This window comes from Balaenoptera physalus (genome assembly GCF_965194825.1).
Source record: "Balaenoptera physalus genome assembly, chromosome: 12".
Lineage (NCBI taxonomy): Eukaryota > Metazoa > Chordata > Mammalia > Artiodactyla > Balaenopteridae > Balaenoptera > Balaenoptera physalus.
In genome coordinates, this window is record NC_138897.1 from 52,919,580 (window position 1) to 52,939,077 (window position 19,498).

Consider the following 19,498-nt stretch of genomic DNA (forward strand, 5'->3'; position numbering starts at 1 on the left):
GCTTTTAAAACAGTGCCTGGCACAAACTAAACACTCAAATAAACATTTCTATATGTGTTAATAGTTTTAAAACTAAATCATGACCATCTTTTAAAATCATTTTAATGTTGGACTATGAATGTTAGCTTCTAATAAAAATAGTAGGCTTTTCTATTTGGTGGCCGAGATATGCAGTTTGAAAAATGTTGCATATCAACATTTTTGATAAGAACAGTTTCAAAGAACCTTTCCAAATCCTGTATAATGAGATTCAATGAGATGATTATCTGTCAGAAATCTACAAGGTGACAGGGCCAAAGCAATGTTTCTTATCCTTTCTGATATGAGACCTACTGTTCAAATATTTAGAATTGAAACTTGACAGGAACCTCTTCTGCCATTTCACATCAAAGCACAGCATTCGTGTCTGTTGTATATTGTCTCGCCGTATTTAAGTGGTAGCTTTCTCCACAGTGAAACTTAAAGTAATATATCTTGCACCATTATGTTGAGATTTAAAGAGCTATAAAATTATATGTATATATGTTGGTTGTGAGTTACAACCAGATTTTTCATTCACCGAGGTGGATTGTTTTCTACTTGAAAAGGTGTTTGATACAAGAGAGAAGTGAGCAGTTAAACCTGTGTAGCTGTGATGCTTTGCAAATGCACTTGACTTTAAATCACAAGACTGGATTTAGAGCCCCAGTTCTGCTCCTTAATAATTGGACAAGCTATTAGAATCTCTGTGTCTTTGTTTCATTATTGATTGTTGTTTTTGCTGCTTGCTAGTCTATGAAGTTGTTATGACAGTCAAATAATATTAAATGTGATAATAAATGTGAAACTAACTCAAACTACAAAGAATCATAGTGGCTCTGGTGGTATCAGAATATCGTGAACAGCCATCCTACCACTCCACCTTAACCTCCCTGCTCTCAGAGCCATCCGTACTCTTTAGAGAGGTCCGTGGAGATTTCTCCGTGTCCCCTCCTGAGGAGTGTATGTGTGCACCTTCCTAGTTTCATGACCTTGGGCAGGTCACTTAAACCTCTGGGTTTCCATATTCAGCCTTATTTCGAAAATTCCTATATTTCTATTATATTAGATTTATACAATATATATAAATTATATAATTAAACGTAATTGTCTTATATATTTAATTAATATTATGTTTATATAATAATGTTTTCATTACATTTTATGTATTTGTTATATATTTATTTATAAATATTTATAACACAGCAGAGTCCAAATCACCAGTCTTAAATTTTCACAAGTGATAAGTACAGAGACCGCATTTTATAGTGGAATGAGAACGGATTTGGGGTCAGGCAGACCATTCTTCACTAGCCAACCCTACCACTTCCAAGAGGGTGCGACCGTGACCAGTTTACAGAAACTTCGGTGCCTATCTGTTTAAACCTACTTCGTAGGATGACAATGAAATAACGTATAGGGAGCAATCTAATGCTTTCTCAGGGAGGTAGTTGGTTGATCAGTAAATACCATGTCTCTTCTCCATGGGTTCCTCCCCAAGATGAGGTCTGTGGGTCCGTATCACTTGTCTGTAGACTGTTTCGATATTTCAGAGCAGTGTCTGAGCTTGAAAAGCATTCTCGGGTTCTTTTGTTCACACGGCTTGGTTCTCCCTCAAAGAGTAGGGCCCATGAGATCATGAGCCCGGGGTTCTGCTTCTCTTACATCCCCCGGTGCCTAGAGGAGCGCGATGTGCACGGGGCCCAGAGCAAGGACGGCGAGGGCGCCGGATCACCCTTGGCCGGGCCAGGGGCGTGCGCATGCGCCTTGTTACCGCCCTCAGCGCCCGCAGCCCCGGCGGGGGCAGCACAGGGTCATCCTGCAAAAGAGGCATGAAGTGGCCTTGTACCAAAAACAGTCTGCCGAGATGCTGTGGCAACTACATTCTTCCAAGGTTACGCAGTGATAGGGGCAAGCAGGCTGGAAACTTAGAGTTTCACCGTAAGTGAGTCTCAAGGGAAAGAATTGTTCAGCATCGGTTTGTGGTTTTTTTCTCCCTTTTAAGGAATCCCTCCTATGAGTGGAACGGGAACACTGCAGATCTATTTACTTGATATTAACGACAATGCCCCTCAAGTGCTACCTCAGGAGGCAGAGACTTGCGAAACTCCGGACCCCAATTCAATTAACATCACAGCACTTGACTATGACATTGATCCAAACGCTGGACCATTTGCTTTTGATCTTCCTTTGTCTCCAGTGACTATTAAGAGAAATTGGACCATCACTCGGCTTAATGGTGAGAAGAGGTTCATTATTTGAATATATGTGCAGTTGAGAGGCTTTGACCTGGCATGAAAAGTTAATTTTAAGTGCTTTATTATCTTCCCCTTAAATGTGTTTTAAAAGCTACTTAAAGTTTAAATAAGATATTAGAAGCCCTTAAAGACAAAAAACAAAAACAAAAAAACTTGACAGTGCAGGATAGTTGAAATCTGCTTTATATGTACCATTCGGGAGTAATACGTTCTGGAAGATGCCATATGTTTTTGAATCGTATAATGTATGAACTATCAGACTGTATTTTTCCCTTTTTTGTATAGGTGATTTTGCTCAGCTCAATTTAAAGATAAAATTTCTTGAAGCCGGGATATATGAAGTTCCAATCATAATCACAGATTCGGGTAATCCTCCCAAGTCAAATATTTCCATCCTTCGCGTGAAGGTTTGCCAGTGTGACTCCAACGGGGACTGCACAGATGTGGATAGAATCGTGGGAGCAGGGCTGGGCACGGGCGCCATCATTGCCATCTTGCTCTGCATCATCATTCTGCTCAGTGAGTACTTTCCTCGTCTCTTAGGTGTAATTCTTGTTGCTTCTAGGATGTTTAGCAAAGTAACTTTTTATTGTCGCCTTTCATCGTAACCTAACAACTCTCTTCCACCTCTGAGCATTTTCTAGCAGCCAAGCCCACTTCAGAATGAGAAGAGCCCTGAGCATCTTACATGATTGCAGTAAACCCAGCCAGCCTACCTCTTTCATGCCCTGTTGCAGTTTTCTGATGCGGATCGCTTGGGGAGCTGTAGCAAACTCTTTTCCTAGAAAAATATTAGACAGTGCTCAGTTGGAGCCCCTCTCTTAGGATTCGAGTCTGAACTCATGGCACGTAGTTGGTGATTTAGGAAAATAAGTATATTGCTTTCCTTTGCTTTCCTTCATATAAAGTGCAGTCAGCAACCTGCTCCAGTCATGCAAGGATCAAGGTATTTGTTTTTGACAGGCTGCATAAAATAGTGAGAGATTGTACTTCATACAGCACACTGGATAATAGAAATGATTGCACAGCTCAATAAACTGTCTGTCTTTAGAGCAAGTCTAGATTAAAGAATTACTCCTTTGTAAAATACTTTGCAGTCCTTGGTTCAGTGGAATGCAAGGAATTAACCACTGGAAAGTACTTTAGGAACCACTTGTAAGCATGCAGGTTAAAAGAATAAATTGCCTGGACCCTGTGTTGTATTGTTGAATAGCAGCAGGACTTAGTTTGTTGTGCGATCATGCTATGCACCAATCACTTTCTTGAAAATGTTGGCCATTTCTTTTATGTTTTCTCCATTTGCAAGTGTTCTAGTAATTTAGAATCCTGACCCTTTTTTTTCTAAGCAATTACTGTAGAAGGCTAAGCATTTTTTACTTCCTATGTGGAGACTACTTTGACTATAATTTGAAACCTACATGCTATACTAATAATCCACTTGCTAGATTTAGCCCTGGAACAATGGCAAATGAGATCATGTATCTGGCTTTACAAGGAGGATATTTACTTTTATGGCCAATAATAAAAATGTGCTCAAATAAGAGTCATTAAATCTTTTGCTTCAGGATGTAAACTGATAGCCCCAGATCTTAGAAGGAATGTGCACTAGATGTACACTTAAGGATATGTTTCAGTTTCAACTAACATGGGGCATATACGCCAACCTTATCAAGAAAGACTTAGAGCTGATGGATTGTGGCATGAAGGAGTGACTCAAGCCATTTTGAAGGAAAATGAATCAATGCTGATTTTAACATCAACGCACTGGAAAATTTATGATTCTAATCCTGCCACAGAAATGTAAAGCATGAATGCCTAATGTTATTTCAGTGCTCAAACTAATCCCCTGGCCTTCTTACCTGAAACATGCAGTTGAATAGGAAAGGGAAAAGCACAATAGTGCAGTAGAAAGACCCAGGCCCTTGGGAGTCAAAAATCCACAAGATCAAGTCGCTGATCCAGGTCTAGTGTACTACCAAAGGCATCTTGGCAAGCACGTCCTGTCCTTGACAAGTGCCCTTCTCTCTGATTTGGGGAGTAGAATGATGACGGATCAACTGGAATGAAACAGCAATTAAATAATAAGTGACTATTTCACTTAACTGTTGTTTGCTGTTCTAAAATTTACAAGCCATTATATTAAGCGTATCCTATCCTCTAGCAAGACAAAGTATAAGACAGAAATAGTTTTTGTCCCCATTTGTAGATGGTAAAACTGAGGACAGACGTACACTCAGTGAGTTCCCAGGGCACCAGTTTGCAGAACCCGGGTCCTCACGCTCTAAACCTAGCGCTCAGGGCCTCTGCTTTGTCTTGTCTCTGGTCATGTGAGGCCAGAAATAAGTAACAGAGTGGAACATGCATTACAAGTTTTACAGCCATATAAGTATAAATTTTTAATGTTGAACACTGTGATTAGATAGGTCAAGTTTTCAAAATTACAACATTGTATGTCTTTACTCTCTTTCTGCCTAGTTCTTGTTCTGATGTTCGTAGTATGGATGAAACGTCGGGATAAGGAACGCCAGGCCAAGCAGCTTTTAATTGATCCAGAAGACGATGTAAGAGATAATATTTTAAAATATGACGAAGAAGGTGGAGGAGAAGAAGACCAGGTGAGCAATGTTTTAAATCTTTAAATCTCTAAGTGAAATTTTATCACCTTAAAATTAAAGTGGTGGGGAAAATATTAATACATAGAGTAAAAGAATGGGATCAAGTTTCTTTTCCTTTATCACATTATCAAACACTTGTGAATTCTTTCCAACCTGTGCTGCCTATTGATTTTTTTTTTTTTTTTCCGAAGTGCCAAATGTCATTGTATTTATTTTGTGAGAAGATCATTAACATTGATTCAAGGAGCCCAGGATTTACACCTAATACTAATTATATCTGTACTGATAAAAATGTTTTTCTTTACAGTTTTTCTTCATTGCATATCCAAAATAAAAGTAAAAGTAGTTTCTATGTTGGAATTTGGATATTTATCAGTATGGCAGAAAAAGCACAGACTATTCATTTCATAAACATTTACCAAGCACATTCAATAATCCAGGCACTATTTTAATCATTGGGGAAACAGAGGTGGGCAGAGCCAACAAAGATTTGCCCTCAAGAGTCTTACTTTTTTTTCTTTTTGGCCACTCCGCACATGGCTTGCGGGATCTTAGTTCCCCGACCAAGGATTGAACCCGGGCCCTGGCAGGGAAAGTGCAGAGTCCTAACCACTGGACCGCTAGGGAATTCCCAAGGGTCTTACATTCTTCAGAAGTATTTGCGGAGGGCTTCCCTGGTGGCGCAGTGGTTGAGAGTCTGCCTGCTAGTGCGGGGACACGGGTTCGAGCCCTGGTCTGGGAAGATCCCACATGCCGCGGAGCAATTGGGCCCGTGGGCCACAACTGCTGAGCCTGCGCGTCTGGAGCCTGTGCTCCGCAGCAGGAGAGGCCGCGATGGTGAGAGGCCCCCGCACCGCGATGAAGAGTGGCCCCCGCTTGCCGCAGCTAGAGGAAGCCCTCGCACAGAGACGAAGACACAACACAGCCAAAAATAAATACATAAATAAATAAATAAATAAAAGAAAAAAAAAAAAAAAAGAAGTATTTGCGGATAGAGACAATATCTAGTTCACCTCTGTACCCGTGATGTCTGTCATGGTGCCTGGCTTATAGTAGTTGCTTAATAAATGTTGAGCTCCTGACTGGTTATAGAATAACATGAGCTTCTGTGTGTACATAAGGAACTGCATCCCTGTTCAAGGATGGGAATGACCAATAGGTGGAAAATGAAGAATTTTATCTGCTGGGAAGCAACATTTTAGATATCATTATAACTAACACTTTCAAGGTCTGTACTACATACCAGGCATTCTGCTAAGCACATTAAATGCCGTTACCTCTTAAATCTTTGAAAGCTGTGTACTGTATTGTGACTATCTCCACTTTTGTGTTAGAAAACAGATCCTAGGGATTGTTGGAGTCTATAAATTCATACAACTAGGAAGTGATAGAGGTAGGATTTGAATCCAGGTCTGTCTGATGCTACAGCCTAAAACTAACTATTTAGTTATCAATATATAGTTCCTTTTGAAATTATCTGGAAGGTATGAGTATAATCCATGAGCAATCACTGTGAGAGGTATTTCTTAGCTACACTGGATAGCTCTCACTTCCATATACTAATGCAAGTGTTGGGGGTAGTAGTCAGGTAAAGAACCCAGAATCCTTGGGTCTTGGATCATTATCAGTAAATTCAAAATACTCTGTCTGCAGGGTATATACGTAGACATTAGTGATAGGACTGTTAACTTGAAAAATTAATTCAAGCCAATTTCTGAACATATGTTCTCTGTCTTCTTTACTCCTTTGAGGAAATAATATATCGCTCTTTGTTTTACAAAGCACATTCACACCCATTGTTGTGTTTCATCTTTGTGGCAGCCCATCAGAGTTTTCCATTTTCCATTTGAACAGGTTTTGTGATTTGCTCTCCAAGTCTGTAACTGGCAGAGTCAGAACTCAAGCCCGAATCTTCCGATTCCCGATTCCATGCTTGGTTTACAATACCTCAACTCTCTCATTTAGAAGAGATGCGTATTTCAAATCTGTTGAAAACTTGACTCATGTGTAAAGCTGTTTTGAACACTGACTAATTAAAGTGGCTCTATAAATATACCCCAGGGTTTCTTACTTATAAATGTCTTTGGATATTAAAATTCATGTTTGGCTTAATCCCTCATTAATCTGTGCTTTCACTTTCCTGAGCTATGTTCAAGAACAGCAAACGTTATACTGATCACATTATCTCATAAATCGTCTTCTTTCAGCATTTTATTTTTCATGTCATTGTGCATAATTTTCTAGGCATAAACCTAAACCCAACTCAGTGAAGCTTTGGTAAAAATAGTAACAACTAGAAGGACACCAGTCATGACTGGACGCTGCATAGAATCAAGAACCAAGATATTTCTCAGCATCCGAGGGTCTGGACCAGGGTACTTGATGTCAACTGATCTGGCTTTTTCTCCTCCCTTCCAATTCCTTTAAGAAATTATTTAATGAAATTTTATTGTTGTAGTTACTTTAGGAAAGACTTACTTCCATTACTGACTGTGTCCACTTAGATTGATGCTTGAGATCAAATGATATTGCAAGATTTATTAAAATTGTTATCACCAATCTTCATCCTCTTCTTTACCTGACCCAGGAAATTTTCTCTGCTCTCAGATCAACTCTTGGGCATGAATGTGTCGCTTCCTACCCGCTTTCTTGATAGTCCAAAGACTCTTCTGGAACTTACTCTGGATTGACCTCAGTGGCTCATTTCTTTATTGAAATAGTGATGGTCTTCCTGTGGTGTCTTTCTGTTGCCTCTTGGTTCTTTGATGGCAGTTTAGTCTAGATCAAGAGCCTCCACCCATTCTCTGATCCTGTTACGATTCCCATGTGCAGTTCTCATTATAGAAAATTGTGACAAAATTAGATAATGGGTTTTTTATTCACTCTAACTTTTACATCATAATAGCGGAATAAAATATGCAGCATAGGAAGGCTACACCGAAAAGTTCTGTCTCCTCTGCCTCTAAAGTGGTTCATGAAATCCATTCACTTTCACCATCATCCAGGCCGCTGCCTTCACTTAGGTCAGAAGCATCACTGACCTGCGGCAGCCTCCTCATGAGTGTCCGGTCTCTGGATGCACACCCCATCTGCTCTTTGGAAATTATCAAATCCAAACTCCCTCCTTAGTATGACAGATCTGTGGCCCTGCACCCACCTTTTGGTGCACCCCCACTTTGTGCACTAGGTAAAGGCCTATGGGAAGGAGCTGGTGGTAGGTACAGGCTCCCCAAGGATGTGACTCCATCAAGCCTATATCCACTCATGGCCACTAAAGTTTCCTTCAGAGTCAGGGTGATCTGTCCTTATACCATTGAATGACTCTTCTCACTCTTCCTCCGGGGATAATAAGAGCAGTTATGGGTCTTCTTTCTCCTAGAAAGGGCTTGGTGGTTTCTTTATTTTCATTCAGTTAGATCTCATTATGTTTTTAGCTATCTTATGTTCTCAGAAATCTGTGATTTAGTAACATACCTGGCTTGTTCTTAGCATTAGAGTGTAAATGATAACCTCATGCTTTCCTCTATCCCAACCAGAAGCAGAAGGCTTCCTCCCTGTTTAAGACTATTATCATCACTCATGTCAACAAAGCATGTTTCCATTACCCCAGAAACTTACTGTGTACCCCCGTCAGGCAGTATGCCCTGTGTCAAAAGTAACTAGTATCTTTTATTTCTATCACCACAGATGGGCATTACCTGGTTTTGGATTTTATTGTAAAAATGGATGTCATACAGTAGGTACTTTTCCTGCCTGGCTTCCTTTACTCAATATTTTATCTGTAAGATTCATCCATGCTACATTTAGAAGTAGTTCATTTCTTGTCATTGCCAAATACTGTTGTGTTGTGAGGATTGACCACATTTTATTTATCCATCCTACTACACTTGGCATTTGAGTTGATCCAGCTGAGTTATTATGAACAAAACTGCTATGAATGTTCTTATGCCTGTGTTTTGGCGCATTTCTGCTGGTATGTGCTCAGGGATTGAATTTCTAGGTCCTAGAATGTGCATATATGCGCAGCCCTCAGTACAATCCTGCCAGTTTTCCGAAGTGATTGTACGAGTTCACACTCCCCCGGCCACAGCGGCATATGAGACTTCCAGTTGCTCTACATCCTCACTAGCCCTTGGGTTTTTTCAGTCTTTCAAAATTTTAGCCACTCTGGTGGTATATGCCTCATTATGATTTAATTGGGATGTTCCTACCGACTTACTTGCCATTTTGATATCTTCTCTGTGAAGTGTCTGTTCAGCTTATTTGTCTACTCTTCTATTGGGTTGTTTGTCTTTTTCTTATTGATTTGTAGGAGGGCCTTATATACTATGGATAGCAGTTCTTTGTCGGATAAATGTATTATAAATATCTTCTATTCTGTAGCTTGCTTTTTTATTCTCTTAGTGGTACCTTATGATGAAAAGAAGTTTTTAATTTTAATGAAGTCTAATTGATCAGTTTTTTCCATTATGGTTAGTACATTTATACCTATTTAAGAAAACTTTGTCTCCCTGAGTTAATGAATCTCCCCCCCAAAAAAATCTTGCCTTCTTGAAGCTTTATGGTTTTACCTATTATGTTAAGTCTGTGATCCATCTGTAATGGATTATTCATGTAGTATAAGTAAGCCAGAAAGAGAAAAACAAATATCGTATATTAACGCATATTTGTGGAATCTAGAAAAATGGTACAGATGAACCTATTTGCAGGGCAGGAATAGAGAAGCAGACGTAGAGAACGGACATATGGACCCAGAGGGGGAAGGGGAGGGTGGGACAAATTGGGAGATTAGGTTTGACATAAATACACTACCATGTGTGAAATAGCTAGCTAGTGGGAACCTGCTGTATAGCCCAGGGAGCTCAGCTCGGTGCTCTGTGACGACCTAGTTGGGTGGGATGGGGGTGGAGGGAGGTCCAAGAGGGAGGGGATATAGATATACATATAGCTGATTCACTTCATTGTACAGCAGAAACTAACACAGCATTATAAAGCAATTATACTTCAATAAAAAAAAAAGATATGGCTCAGGGCTCTCTTTTGTTTTCCTCCTAGCTGGCTATCCAGCACTGTTTACTAAAAGGATAACCCATCTCCACTGCACTGAAGGGGTTCGTTTGTCATAAAGCAGGTGGTTATATATGTGTGGACCTGTGGGGTGGCTTCCAGATACTCTGTGCTGTACTAGTTGTCCTATTTGTCTATTCTTAGGCCAATACCATGCTGTTTTCATTACTAGAGCTTTCTAATATATCTCCCTATCTGTTAGGATATTTCCTCCAATAGAATTCATCAAGATTTCTATTTTAAAGTTTTGGATGGATTTTATCATTTACTTTTTTTCCTTAAGAAAAAGAAACACTTTATTTAATACTCCTACTTTCTAAGTGAATTTATGCCAAATGCTTCTCCATGTTCTAAACAAGATGCCATTGCTTTTTAATCTTAAAATCATAGCCGGTTCCTGAGAAGTTCAGTTTTGTGAAGTGTACTGTATACTATTGTCCATAATTCACATGTGGCTCCCTGTTAGAAATTCTATTTCTTTGAAGCATGCATTAAGCCTTTTTGGCAACAGACTTTGGCTCATATTTTTTATTGTTTTTTTTTTTTTTGAAGACATTATGTTTTTACAAGAGTGAGCCTCGGAAATGGAACTGGTGCCATGTTACATTCTAGACAAGTTTTGGTCGATTTTTATTACACGTAGCTGGTATTTTACAGAGCACGGGTGTTACCTCCAGATGTGGTTGGAGACTGTGCCATAGGAAGCAGACAGCTTGTCATGATCAGGCTGTGGTCTGCTGGACGTCTCCGCCAGACAGTCTTTCAGAATCATCAGCTTTCAAAGATGGGTAGATCTCAGAGGTCAGTTTAGCTAGTTGGTGGAGGCTTGTGGCTACAGGCAAAGGCAGGTCTGCAGCAGCTGTCGCCAGGAGGCTATGATGCCAGCCTAAAGCTGGCTTAGCCAAAATTCTTATTCTTCCTGCCCAGAGGAAGTATTCTTAAGGAGCTAACTGATTAGAAAGAAAACAAAGCAAAACAGTCCTTTACAAGGGAGCCTTTATCTTCCCTGCTGTTGATTAGCATCTCTGTTTAAGTTCTGTACCAAAACACAGGTTGATAGTTCCTTTAACAAAATAGCTAAAAATATAGAGCCTAAGAAAAGAAAAACAAAACAAATGAACCGAAAAAACACCTCCGTATCTTCTCTCTTGTCTTGTGTACAGTAGACTTTTCTCGGTGCGTGTGGATATTCTGCTCTGGTTTCCATTGTCACGTGACTAGGTTGGGCCCGTCTTTGAAACTGGCATTAGATGTGTTCTGAACACAACCATTATTTCCTCACAGTGCTGTTGGCAGTTGGACAGACTCAGTATAATGCCCAGTCTCTTTTCAGAGGGTGAGGTCCCTTCTTTATCTGCTTCGCTGCAGTGATCAGGGGGGCTTTGGGTGGTTATCAAGTCATGTTTAATTATCCTCATTAGTAAATGTCCTTCAGTGCCCTTTTGGTCAGTGGAGCTGGTTGCAGACACTGTATCCCTTTTCATGATCTTTGTATCTGGCTCCTTCGGTATCAGCATCACTAATAAAATACGGGTGAATGTACAATGTAACCGCCTGATAGTTCACTTTTCCTGGAACCATCCCCTTTTAGCCCCAGGATGGGAAACAGAAACTGTTAGCTTCCTGCTCTTCAAAGCTTAGACTTAATTACGATTACTCTTACATTAAACAAACATATACCGAATGTGTATTATGTTTATAATATTCACTAGTGCTGTCTTCAAACAACCTCTGCCTAAATCTCTCGACATTATACAGCTTCATTCTCCATAATAACAGCAGAAGCTATTGTTGGGGGGCGGGGGGTGTGTGGTAGCCTATGTATTAGGCACTGTACTGAATACCTGTACTAAGTGCTTTATATCCATAATTTCATTTGACCATCCCCCAGTCCAGCAAAGAAGGTCCCCACTGTTAGAAAGTAGTGAAGGTGGGGATTAAATCCCAATAGGCCTGAGCCCAAAGAAGATGGTACCTTCCTTGGCAAAGCTCAAGCTCAGCCTGGCAATGAAAACAGTGCCTTTCAGAATGTCATCTGAATTTATCAGAAGAAGTCCGTCCCCTCCTTGAAGTAGGCTCCGGGATCTACAGTAGTTTTCTCTGCTCTTAAAATTTAACTTGGAAGATTTTCCGTTTCCAAGGCCTTGGGCTGTTTGGGGGCTCTGGGTCTATGAAAGAAGGTGTTGCTACGCACGTTCGGAGGTTTCTAGAATGACAGTCAGTGGACACTGGGAGCCTTAGGACCACAGCTGGTGGTTCAGGGGAACAAGGGTAGCAGTAAGGGAGCAGGCTTGTCATCTGCGCAAGCAGAGTCAACTCATTTGAGATTAACGCTGACGCTGGTCCGAGCTGATCCTGACGGAAAGTGTGAATAGCTGCGTGAAGACGCCACATTGGTTTTCTCTGGGTCACTCTTGGATTCTCAGCCCTTGTTATCCACTGGGTACCACTCTGAATTCCCATACCTACTGCTGCTGTTGAGCATAGCTTCACAATTGGCTAATAAGCTGTTTGCTCTCAGTCTCTTGCCCCAAGGCCCAGCACCTCTTGGGCTCAGTTAGTTTCACATTCCAGGCCGATGGGGGCTCTCAGAATGCCCAAATTTGGTTCCTGAAGTCTTAGAGACATGCTCTGGGCTAGTTTCTTTTGCACTAGAGATGGTTCTGAGCTCTCTGAGAAGGTACCTGCTACCAGCCCTGATGGTTTGGGGCCATGTCAGAAAGCTGGATTCTGGATCACTTGAAAGTCACAGTTCAGACACAGGGGGTCTGTTCATGAAAAGCCCACGGCTGTGTTTTATTCAGCTGGCAGAGTTTAAAAACTGACAAAAATTCACATAAAAAAATTCTGGCTCTTCCTGTCCTCTCAAAAAAATGAAAAGTTGGCCTGCATTCTGACATGGCGATGATTGTTGGAAACTAAACAGAGACGTCTTTTTTAAGCAGCAAGCGCGTTCCAGTAATTGTTGGTTTCCTTTTTTCCATACCAGGCCAGCTTTATGGATTTACGTTATCAGCCTATCCTTTGTAGATACCCCTTTTTGCAGACTCTAATTCAATTATATAATAATTATTATGCTTTGGATGAACAAAAAACAAATTCCTATGGGAAGGAGGTACTACAGTGCTCTGAAACCATGGGATACTTTCCTGTTGTACTGGTTTTTGAAAAAGAGAAAGAAAGAAAGGGAATTAGCCACAAATATATTTAGGCAGATCTCTTAGTTAAAATAGGCTAGCTGCTGTAACAAGCTCTAAGATTTCAGTGACCTAAGCCTCATTGAAGTTTATTTCTTGCTTCCTTGGCCGTAATTGGGTTTCGAGTCATGGGAGTTTGGAATGGGGAGAGAAAGTTTGTGCCATTCCACGCGGTCACTCAGGGACTCAGAGCGCCAGTGACTCCCCCATCTTCCACATGTGGCTTCCAAGGTCGCCCTAGCCATACATACATGTGTCACTGGGTGACAGAAGGGCAGGAAGGATGATTTGTGGGAGATTTTCAGGGGCCAGGCCTGGAAATGAGACACATCACTTCCACTCCTGCCTTGAGAGAAGAATAAATGGGCTTGGTGACCAGCTGGGAGGCTCTAGCCACCCTGGTTAGGTACCTGAGTTTAGAGAATCTTTCTGAGGTTCTGTGAGAACATGCTTTCTCACAGTAACTACCCACAGCTAGATCAGGAGCATCGATCTGACCCATCCAGATGTGTCAGAAAGAAGTGGGTCCCTGGACACAGAGGAGACACAGGAGGTCCAGCAGGAAAATGGGACACTGTGTGTCAGGCTCACCCAAATCCAGGGAGAGCAGCTGTCCCCCACCTGGGGAGCACTTCCCCTACACCCCGGGGATACTAAGTCTTCCTGATCGAGGCCCAACACTTGCACGTGAAAGGAATCACATATTTAAGGATAAAGGGAGTCATGCCAGGAGCTCTTTTTAGTGGGCAGGGATTCCAAAACCCAAAAGATCCAGATGTGATTGCTGTATGAGTGTCAACTGGCTTTTTTTTTTTTTTCAATGAAATTAATGTCTTATGTGATTTCTAGAAATTAGTCTCAGTATTTCAGTAGATCAGATCCCCCACATCTCCATGACACAGAAAGCACATTCAACAGAGTTGAAGTGCCTGAGATGGGGAAAGAACCCACAGTTCCTGTGACTCAGGGTTTGGCTTTGAGGAGAGGGGACTCTGCGGGTTGATGACTCAGTTTCTCCTCTCATTGATCCTCCACCTTGCATTTTAAACTGCAGTAGAATTGACCTTCCTATACATCTAACCTGTCTCACGCCATTTCACACTTTTATGGCTTAGTCCACAGTCTTTCCCTACCTAACTCTATTCAGCCCCCAAGATTCCATCTCAAGACATCTCTCAGGGTCGCAGGCTGAATCAAGTGTCTCTGCTGTGTGCTGGCACAGCATATCCCATGTCTGCCTCTATTTTGAGATCTTGTGTGCAGCCCTGGTCCTGACCGTAAAGCCCGTGAGAGCAGGGACTTGTCACATTCATTTTTTTATTCCAGTGTCTAGGAAAATTGGCACCTCGCAGGCACTCATAGAATGCTTGTGCATTGGGCCCTCTTCCAGAATCTCTTAGTTTGCAAGTCTTTCTACAGGGTTAATTGAACCATTACAGCCTGATAACTTCACTTTCATTTTTTGAAATCTGTGATGGCTTCAGGAAATGATCAGATTCATAAATGCCAGTGTTTCATTATATACTTGTCCTGTGTCAGGCACTGGGCTCTGCTCTCAGTTCACGTGTCTTTTGTAATCTTTTATAATCCCAACAACCCTATGCAGTAGATAATGCCATTAGTCCAGTTCTCAAAGCCAGGTCCATGTGACTTGAGAGGCCCAGCTCTTATGCGCTGCGATGGAGGTCACATGAGAGACGTTTTATTTACTCTTGCTTGTCTATGGCAGGCAGGTGTTACTCGGTAGAAACAGCGAGGCTGGGCGCTTAGCCTCAGTTTATTAGATGACCACTGGTAATCTGGCTTTAGAACAGGCAAAGGGTAAGACCCAATTAATTCGTTAAGCATGGCTTGCAAAATTGAGCACATTTTGACACTGACAAATGTAGAATCTGGAAAAGCAATTTGAGCAGCCAAGTTATTAAAAGACCTGAGATGATACAATCTGGGCAACAGGTACTAAAATCTAAAATCCACGCTGGATACCTAGACAGAAGGATGAGGCACAGGTACAAGAAAGCACCTGGAGACCAAACCAGCCACTTCCCTAAGACCAGGGATCTCTGCTTGAGCCAAGACGGCCTCTAAAGATTACACACCAATCTCAGGAACCAGAGCCAGTGTGGGCAGCCAAGCCTGACCCTCTGACTCAAGCAGAGAATGAAACTGGTATGTTTGATTCTTCGAAATAACTGCTTTACAAAATCATTCTGCTTTATAAACAAGGTAACAGATGGCTGACTCTGGACATAGCTGTGGAGACCACTTTCAACATTTTCATTGTTGGCCAAAGCACACTCTCTTAAATATGTTCCCAAGTTATTCATCCATTTATACCCACCTGCAAACACCAGTATTTATTAGCTATTGAAAGAGTGACACAGATTTCACAAGAGGAAAGTTTCACCAGGAATTTGGGTTAGCACACTGCCATCCCTTTTTTCATGCTGTTTTCAAAAACCCTCATGGCCAGGTGACTCACTGGTAGGCTACAGACAACATATGCTCTGAACTGGTTGGTACCCATTCCCTACTGGGCATTCGATATTTTTAGTGTGCACTTGATTTGCACGTGACTTTTTTATTTACTATACTGATCACTTCACGTAAATTAACACAATATTTTATGTAATTCATCTTAATGTTTATTCTTCCTGACTAATTTTAAGTTTATTACATTTAGTTTTAGAGGAATGGAAAGTTACCCAGCAATACAGAGATAAAGATTTGTATGCCAAGTATGTGTTACCAGGATGTACAAAAAAGCTAAGATACTAAGTGGTATATGCCAGACTTCTACCAGTTGGCCAAATCTACCAGTTGCCTATTTTTATAAAGTTGTATTGGAACTTTGTAAAAATTCCATTTTGTGTGGCCTTGCGCCATGTCCACAGCTTACGTACCGCCTATAGCTACTATTACACAGCAGCAGCAGAGTTGAGGTATTTTGACAGAGACTCTATGGCCCAAAAGGCCTGAAATATTTACTATCAGGTCTTACAGGAAAAGTTGATCCCTGCTATAGACTTCTTTCCATTAATGAAGTCTTCATTCACTCTTTTGTCCAAAGGTTGAATACTCTGAAGGTTAGCACAGGAAATTTATGTAATCTGCCCAAGGTCACCCAGATAGGTAGGGTAGAGCCAGGATTTGAATCCAGATGCTCTGATTTCAGAATCCATTTTTTAAAATCACAATACTATACTCCCTTTTCTGTATTGATTTCGTCTGTAAATTTATCTTAAAACAAAGACTATATCTCTTTAGGAAATTCCAAAACAACGTGACATAAACGAGTGAAGGATTTTGATGCCGTCACCATATTCCCAACCAAATACTGCCATTACTTTATTACCTATCTTGAGATTTCCTCCAAGATAGAATAATAGGCCACGCTAAGATAGAATGACTTTGACCTTTTCAGAGTGGTGACATTTTTGTTTTACGTAAGGAGAAGTTGGAGCTTGGGATGAGAACGTATTACTGAAGATGCATTCGGAAAGCTATGCTTTTTGTCTCCCAAGACACACAGTGCTTGCAAGGGTTAAGAAAACATGTCCATGTTTACAGGGCTGTAACTGAATTATATGGAAAGAATGGGAAATAACAAACATTAGGATAGAAAATAAATCTCACATTTTCAGAGGAGCATCATCTTTCTGAAGCCTCTGTTACTCTGCTAGAAATGCTTTGTGTATCCATAGCCTTATTGCTTTCAGCAGCACCTCTTTCACAGCTCCTTACACCTTCATTTTCCATATTTTTGTAATAGTTTTATCTATTATGTTAAATTTTCATTAGCTTTAAATGTGTCCTTTTAAAAGACACTAGAGAGCTTCCCTGGTGGAGCAGTGGTTGAGAGTCTGCCTGCCAATGCGGGGGACACGGGTTCGAGCCCTGGTCTGGGAAGATCCCACATGCCGCGGAGCGACTAGGCCCGGGCGCCACAACTACTGAGCCTGCGCGTCTGGAGCCTGTGCTCCGCAACAAGAGAGGCCGCGACAGTGAGAGGCCCGCGCACCGCGATGAAGAGTGGCCCCCGCTTGCCGCAACTAGAGAAAGCCCTCGCACAGAAACGAAGACCCAACACAGCCAAAAATAAATAATAAATAAATAAAGACACTAGACTAAAACCTCTATGAGGTCAGTAACCGAGTCTGTGGCCCAAGAGACTCTTCAGAAAGTCTTTGTTGAATCAAATTGAATTGCATTGTATTTGCTGCATTTGTTTCCAAAAGACCGTGCCATAATTTTACAATGGGAAATAAGTTGTGATAAAATTTCAACAGTGCCAGTTTCTGAAGCAGAACCACGATTTTGCACCAAAGAACGTGCTCATTCTCGAAAACAGAATTTTAAAAGAAGCTGTGACAGGGCAGCATGAACAGTAAACCACCGCGGAAGCAGAAGCCATGAATGTGTTTAAAGGAGACTCACCTCCCTCCCACTGTGGGGAGTGGTAAAGTGGCTCTGCAGTGAGACGAAAACGTGGATGAAAACAGAGAATGGGGGCCCTTCATCTATATATTAAGTCTCCAAGTTATTTTATTTCTATTAGGCTTACGATTTAAACCAGAAAAGCTGTTAGCAAATCTTTTGTTTTGGGGGCTTTCGTAATCCATAGAATCAACCTCATTTTCCACATCAATTCCCCTGTGTAAATAGTTACCATCATAACTATACCTCACTGGGGAAGAAAATCAGGTTGTAACGTAATTTACATAAAGCTTGCAAGTGTATTCAACTTACCTGTCAGCAGCTGTATAGTAATGTGTTGACACCTTATCGCTATTTTATTCAATTATTTTAACGCCAGGAGCTATATAGGGTGAGGTAATAATGTTCTCCTTTTCCATCTTCCATTCCTTTTTGTGTCTGACTGAAGGGTTTCTTACCTGTGCCACAGGCAAGGAAAAAAAAAAGGTATCGGGTACCTTTTTTTTTCCCTTGAGAATTTTGTCCATTTACTTTCATGTTTTAGTATTTTTATTTCTCTCACTCAGTCTTGAAACATTAAAAAATATTTACCTTATCTATATGGGAATTTGAAAGTTACTTGCCTTTGCTACTATAAAAGGAACATTTATCACTTGCACCAACCAGCCAAACTGGCTCTTGTGTTCCATCCCTGGTTCTCACTGGTGGAGGCTGAGAAAGGACCAGGAACTTTGAGAGCCCTTCCCCTCCCTCACGTGACAGACTGCTGTTGGACCCAAGTCCAAGACTTGGGGGCTGAAGACTCCTTTCTGACTAAAAGTCAGTGAGGCTTTAACCAGCTGTGCACAGACCAGAGTCCTGGATTCCAGTGCCTAATTAGCATAACCACCTTGAACTTCCCTTCTGGCTCTTAAAGCCCCTCATTTTCCCCCCCTTCAGCAAACTCTTCTGTCCCTTTCTTCACTGGCCCAGGCAACAAGGTACAGCCTTTTTTTTGAAGTATAGTTGATTTACAATGTTGCGTTTAATTTCTCCTGTACAGCAAAGTGACTCAGGTGTACAAATATATATTGTTTTTCATATTCTTTTCCATTATGGTTTATCGCAGGATATTGAATATAGTTCCCTGTGCTGTATAGTGGGACCTTGTTGTTCATCCGTCTTATATGTAATAGCTTGCATCTGCTAATCCCAGACTCCCAGTCCTTGCCTCCCTCACCCCACCCCACCCTTGACAACCACAGGTCTGTTCTCTATATATGAAGATACAGCTTTTTTTTAGTTGTTATTTTGCTTGCTCTGGTGGTCTCTGTTTGCTCCTTCCACACTGTTTAACTGAGTCCATGATATTGGGCAAATCATTAACCTCTCCGAGTTACGGGAATCAATGGGATAGAACAACACTCTCGTGGCAGGATTTTGCTTGGAGCGTCTGAGATATCACATAAGGAGTCACCTAAGGTAACTCCTGACAGATGATGGGCACCAGGTAAAGGTCGGTTTCCTTCTTTCACACTCTCAGAGCTAAAAATGGCATCAGACACCCAGTCAGCTCTCTTTAGATACTCATGAAACGGTAAATCAATATTTTCATCGCTCTCTAAAACAGACGTAATTGCATGATTCTGTAGATTCTGCCAGCCACAGAGCTTTCTGAAGTTTTTGCCTGGGAATCTAGAATTTCACTTTATACTGAAGCAGCATTTTATTTTATTTAAATGTAACCAAATGCCTTCAGGTCGATTCGTGGTATCATTTTCTGAACCAATTATAAATCATTGCAAGTCAGTGGAATTTAATAAGAAAAGGCAGAACCAGAGTTAAAGCTGCTGACTAACTTCTTACTAACTCTCCCAGAATTGTATCACCTTTAAGACATTTTAAATCATAGACCCAAAAAGAAGTG

The 19,498-nt window shown here is 41.1% G+C and overlaps 1 protein-coding gene across 2 annotated transcripts in view; it reads left to right on the forward strand.

Annotated features, from left to right (window-relative positions):
* CDH2 (cadherin 2) overlaps window positions 1-19,498 on the forward strand; it is a 213,051-nt gene that overhangs the window by 176,670 nt on the left and 16,883 nt on the right. For both annotated transcript variants that reach the window (XM_082416011.1, XM_082416012.1), the window contains 3 exons: window positions 2,024-2,257; window positions 2,562-2,795; window positions 4,752-4,891. In XM_082416011.1, coding sequence (XP_082272137.1) covers window positions 2,024-2,257; window positions 2,562-2,795; window positions 4,752-4,891 — 608 coding nt within the window. The remainder of the gene's footprint in view (window positions 1-2,023; window positions 2,258-2,561; window positions 2,796-4,751; window positions 4,892-19,498) is intronic.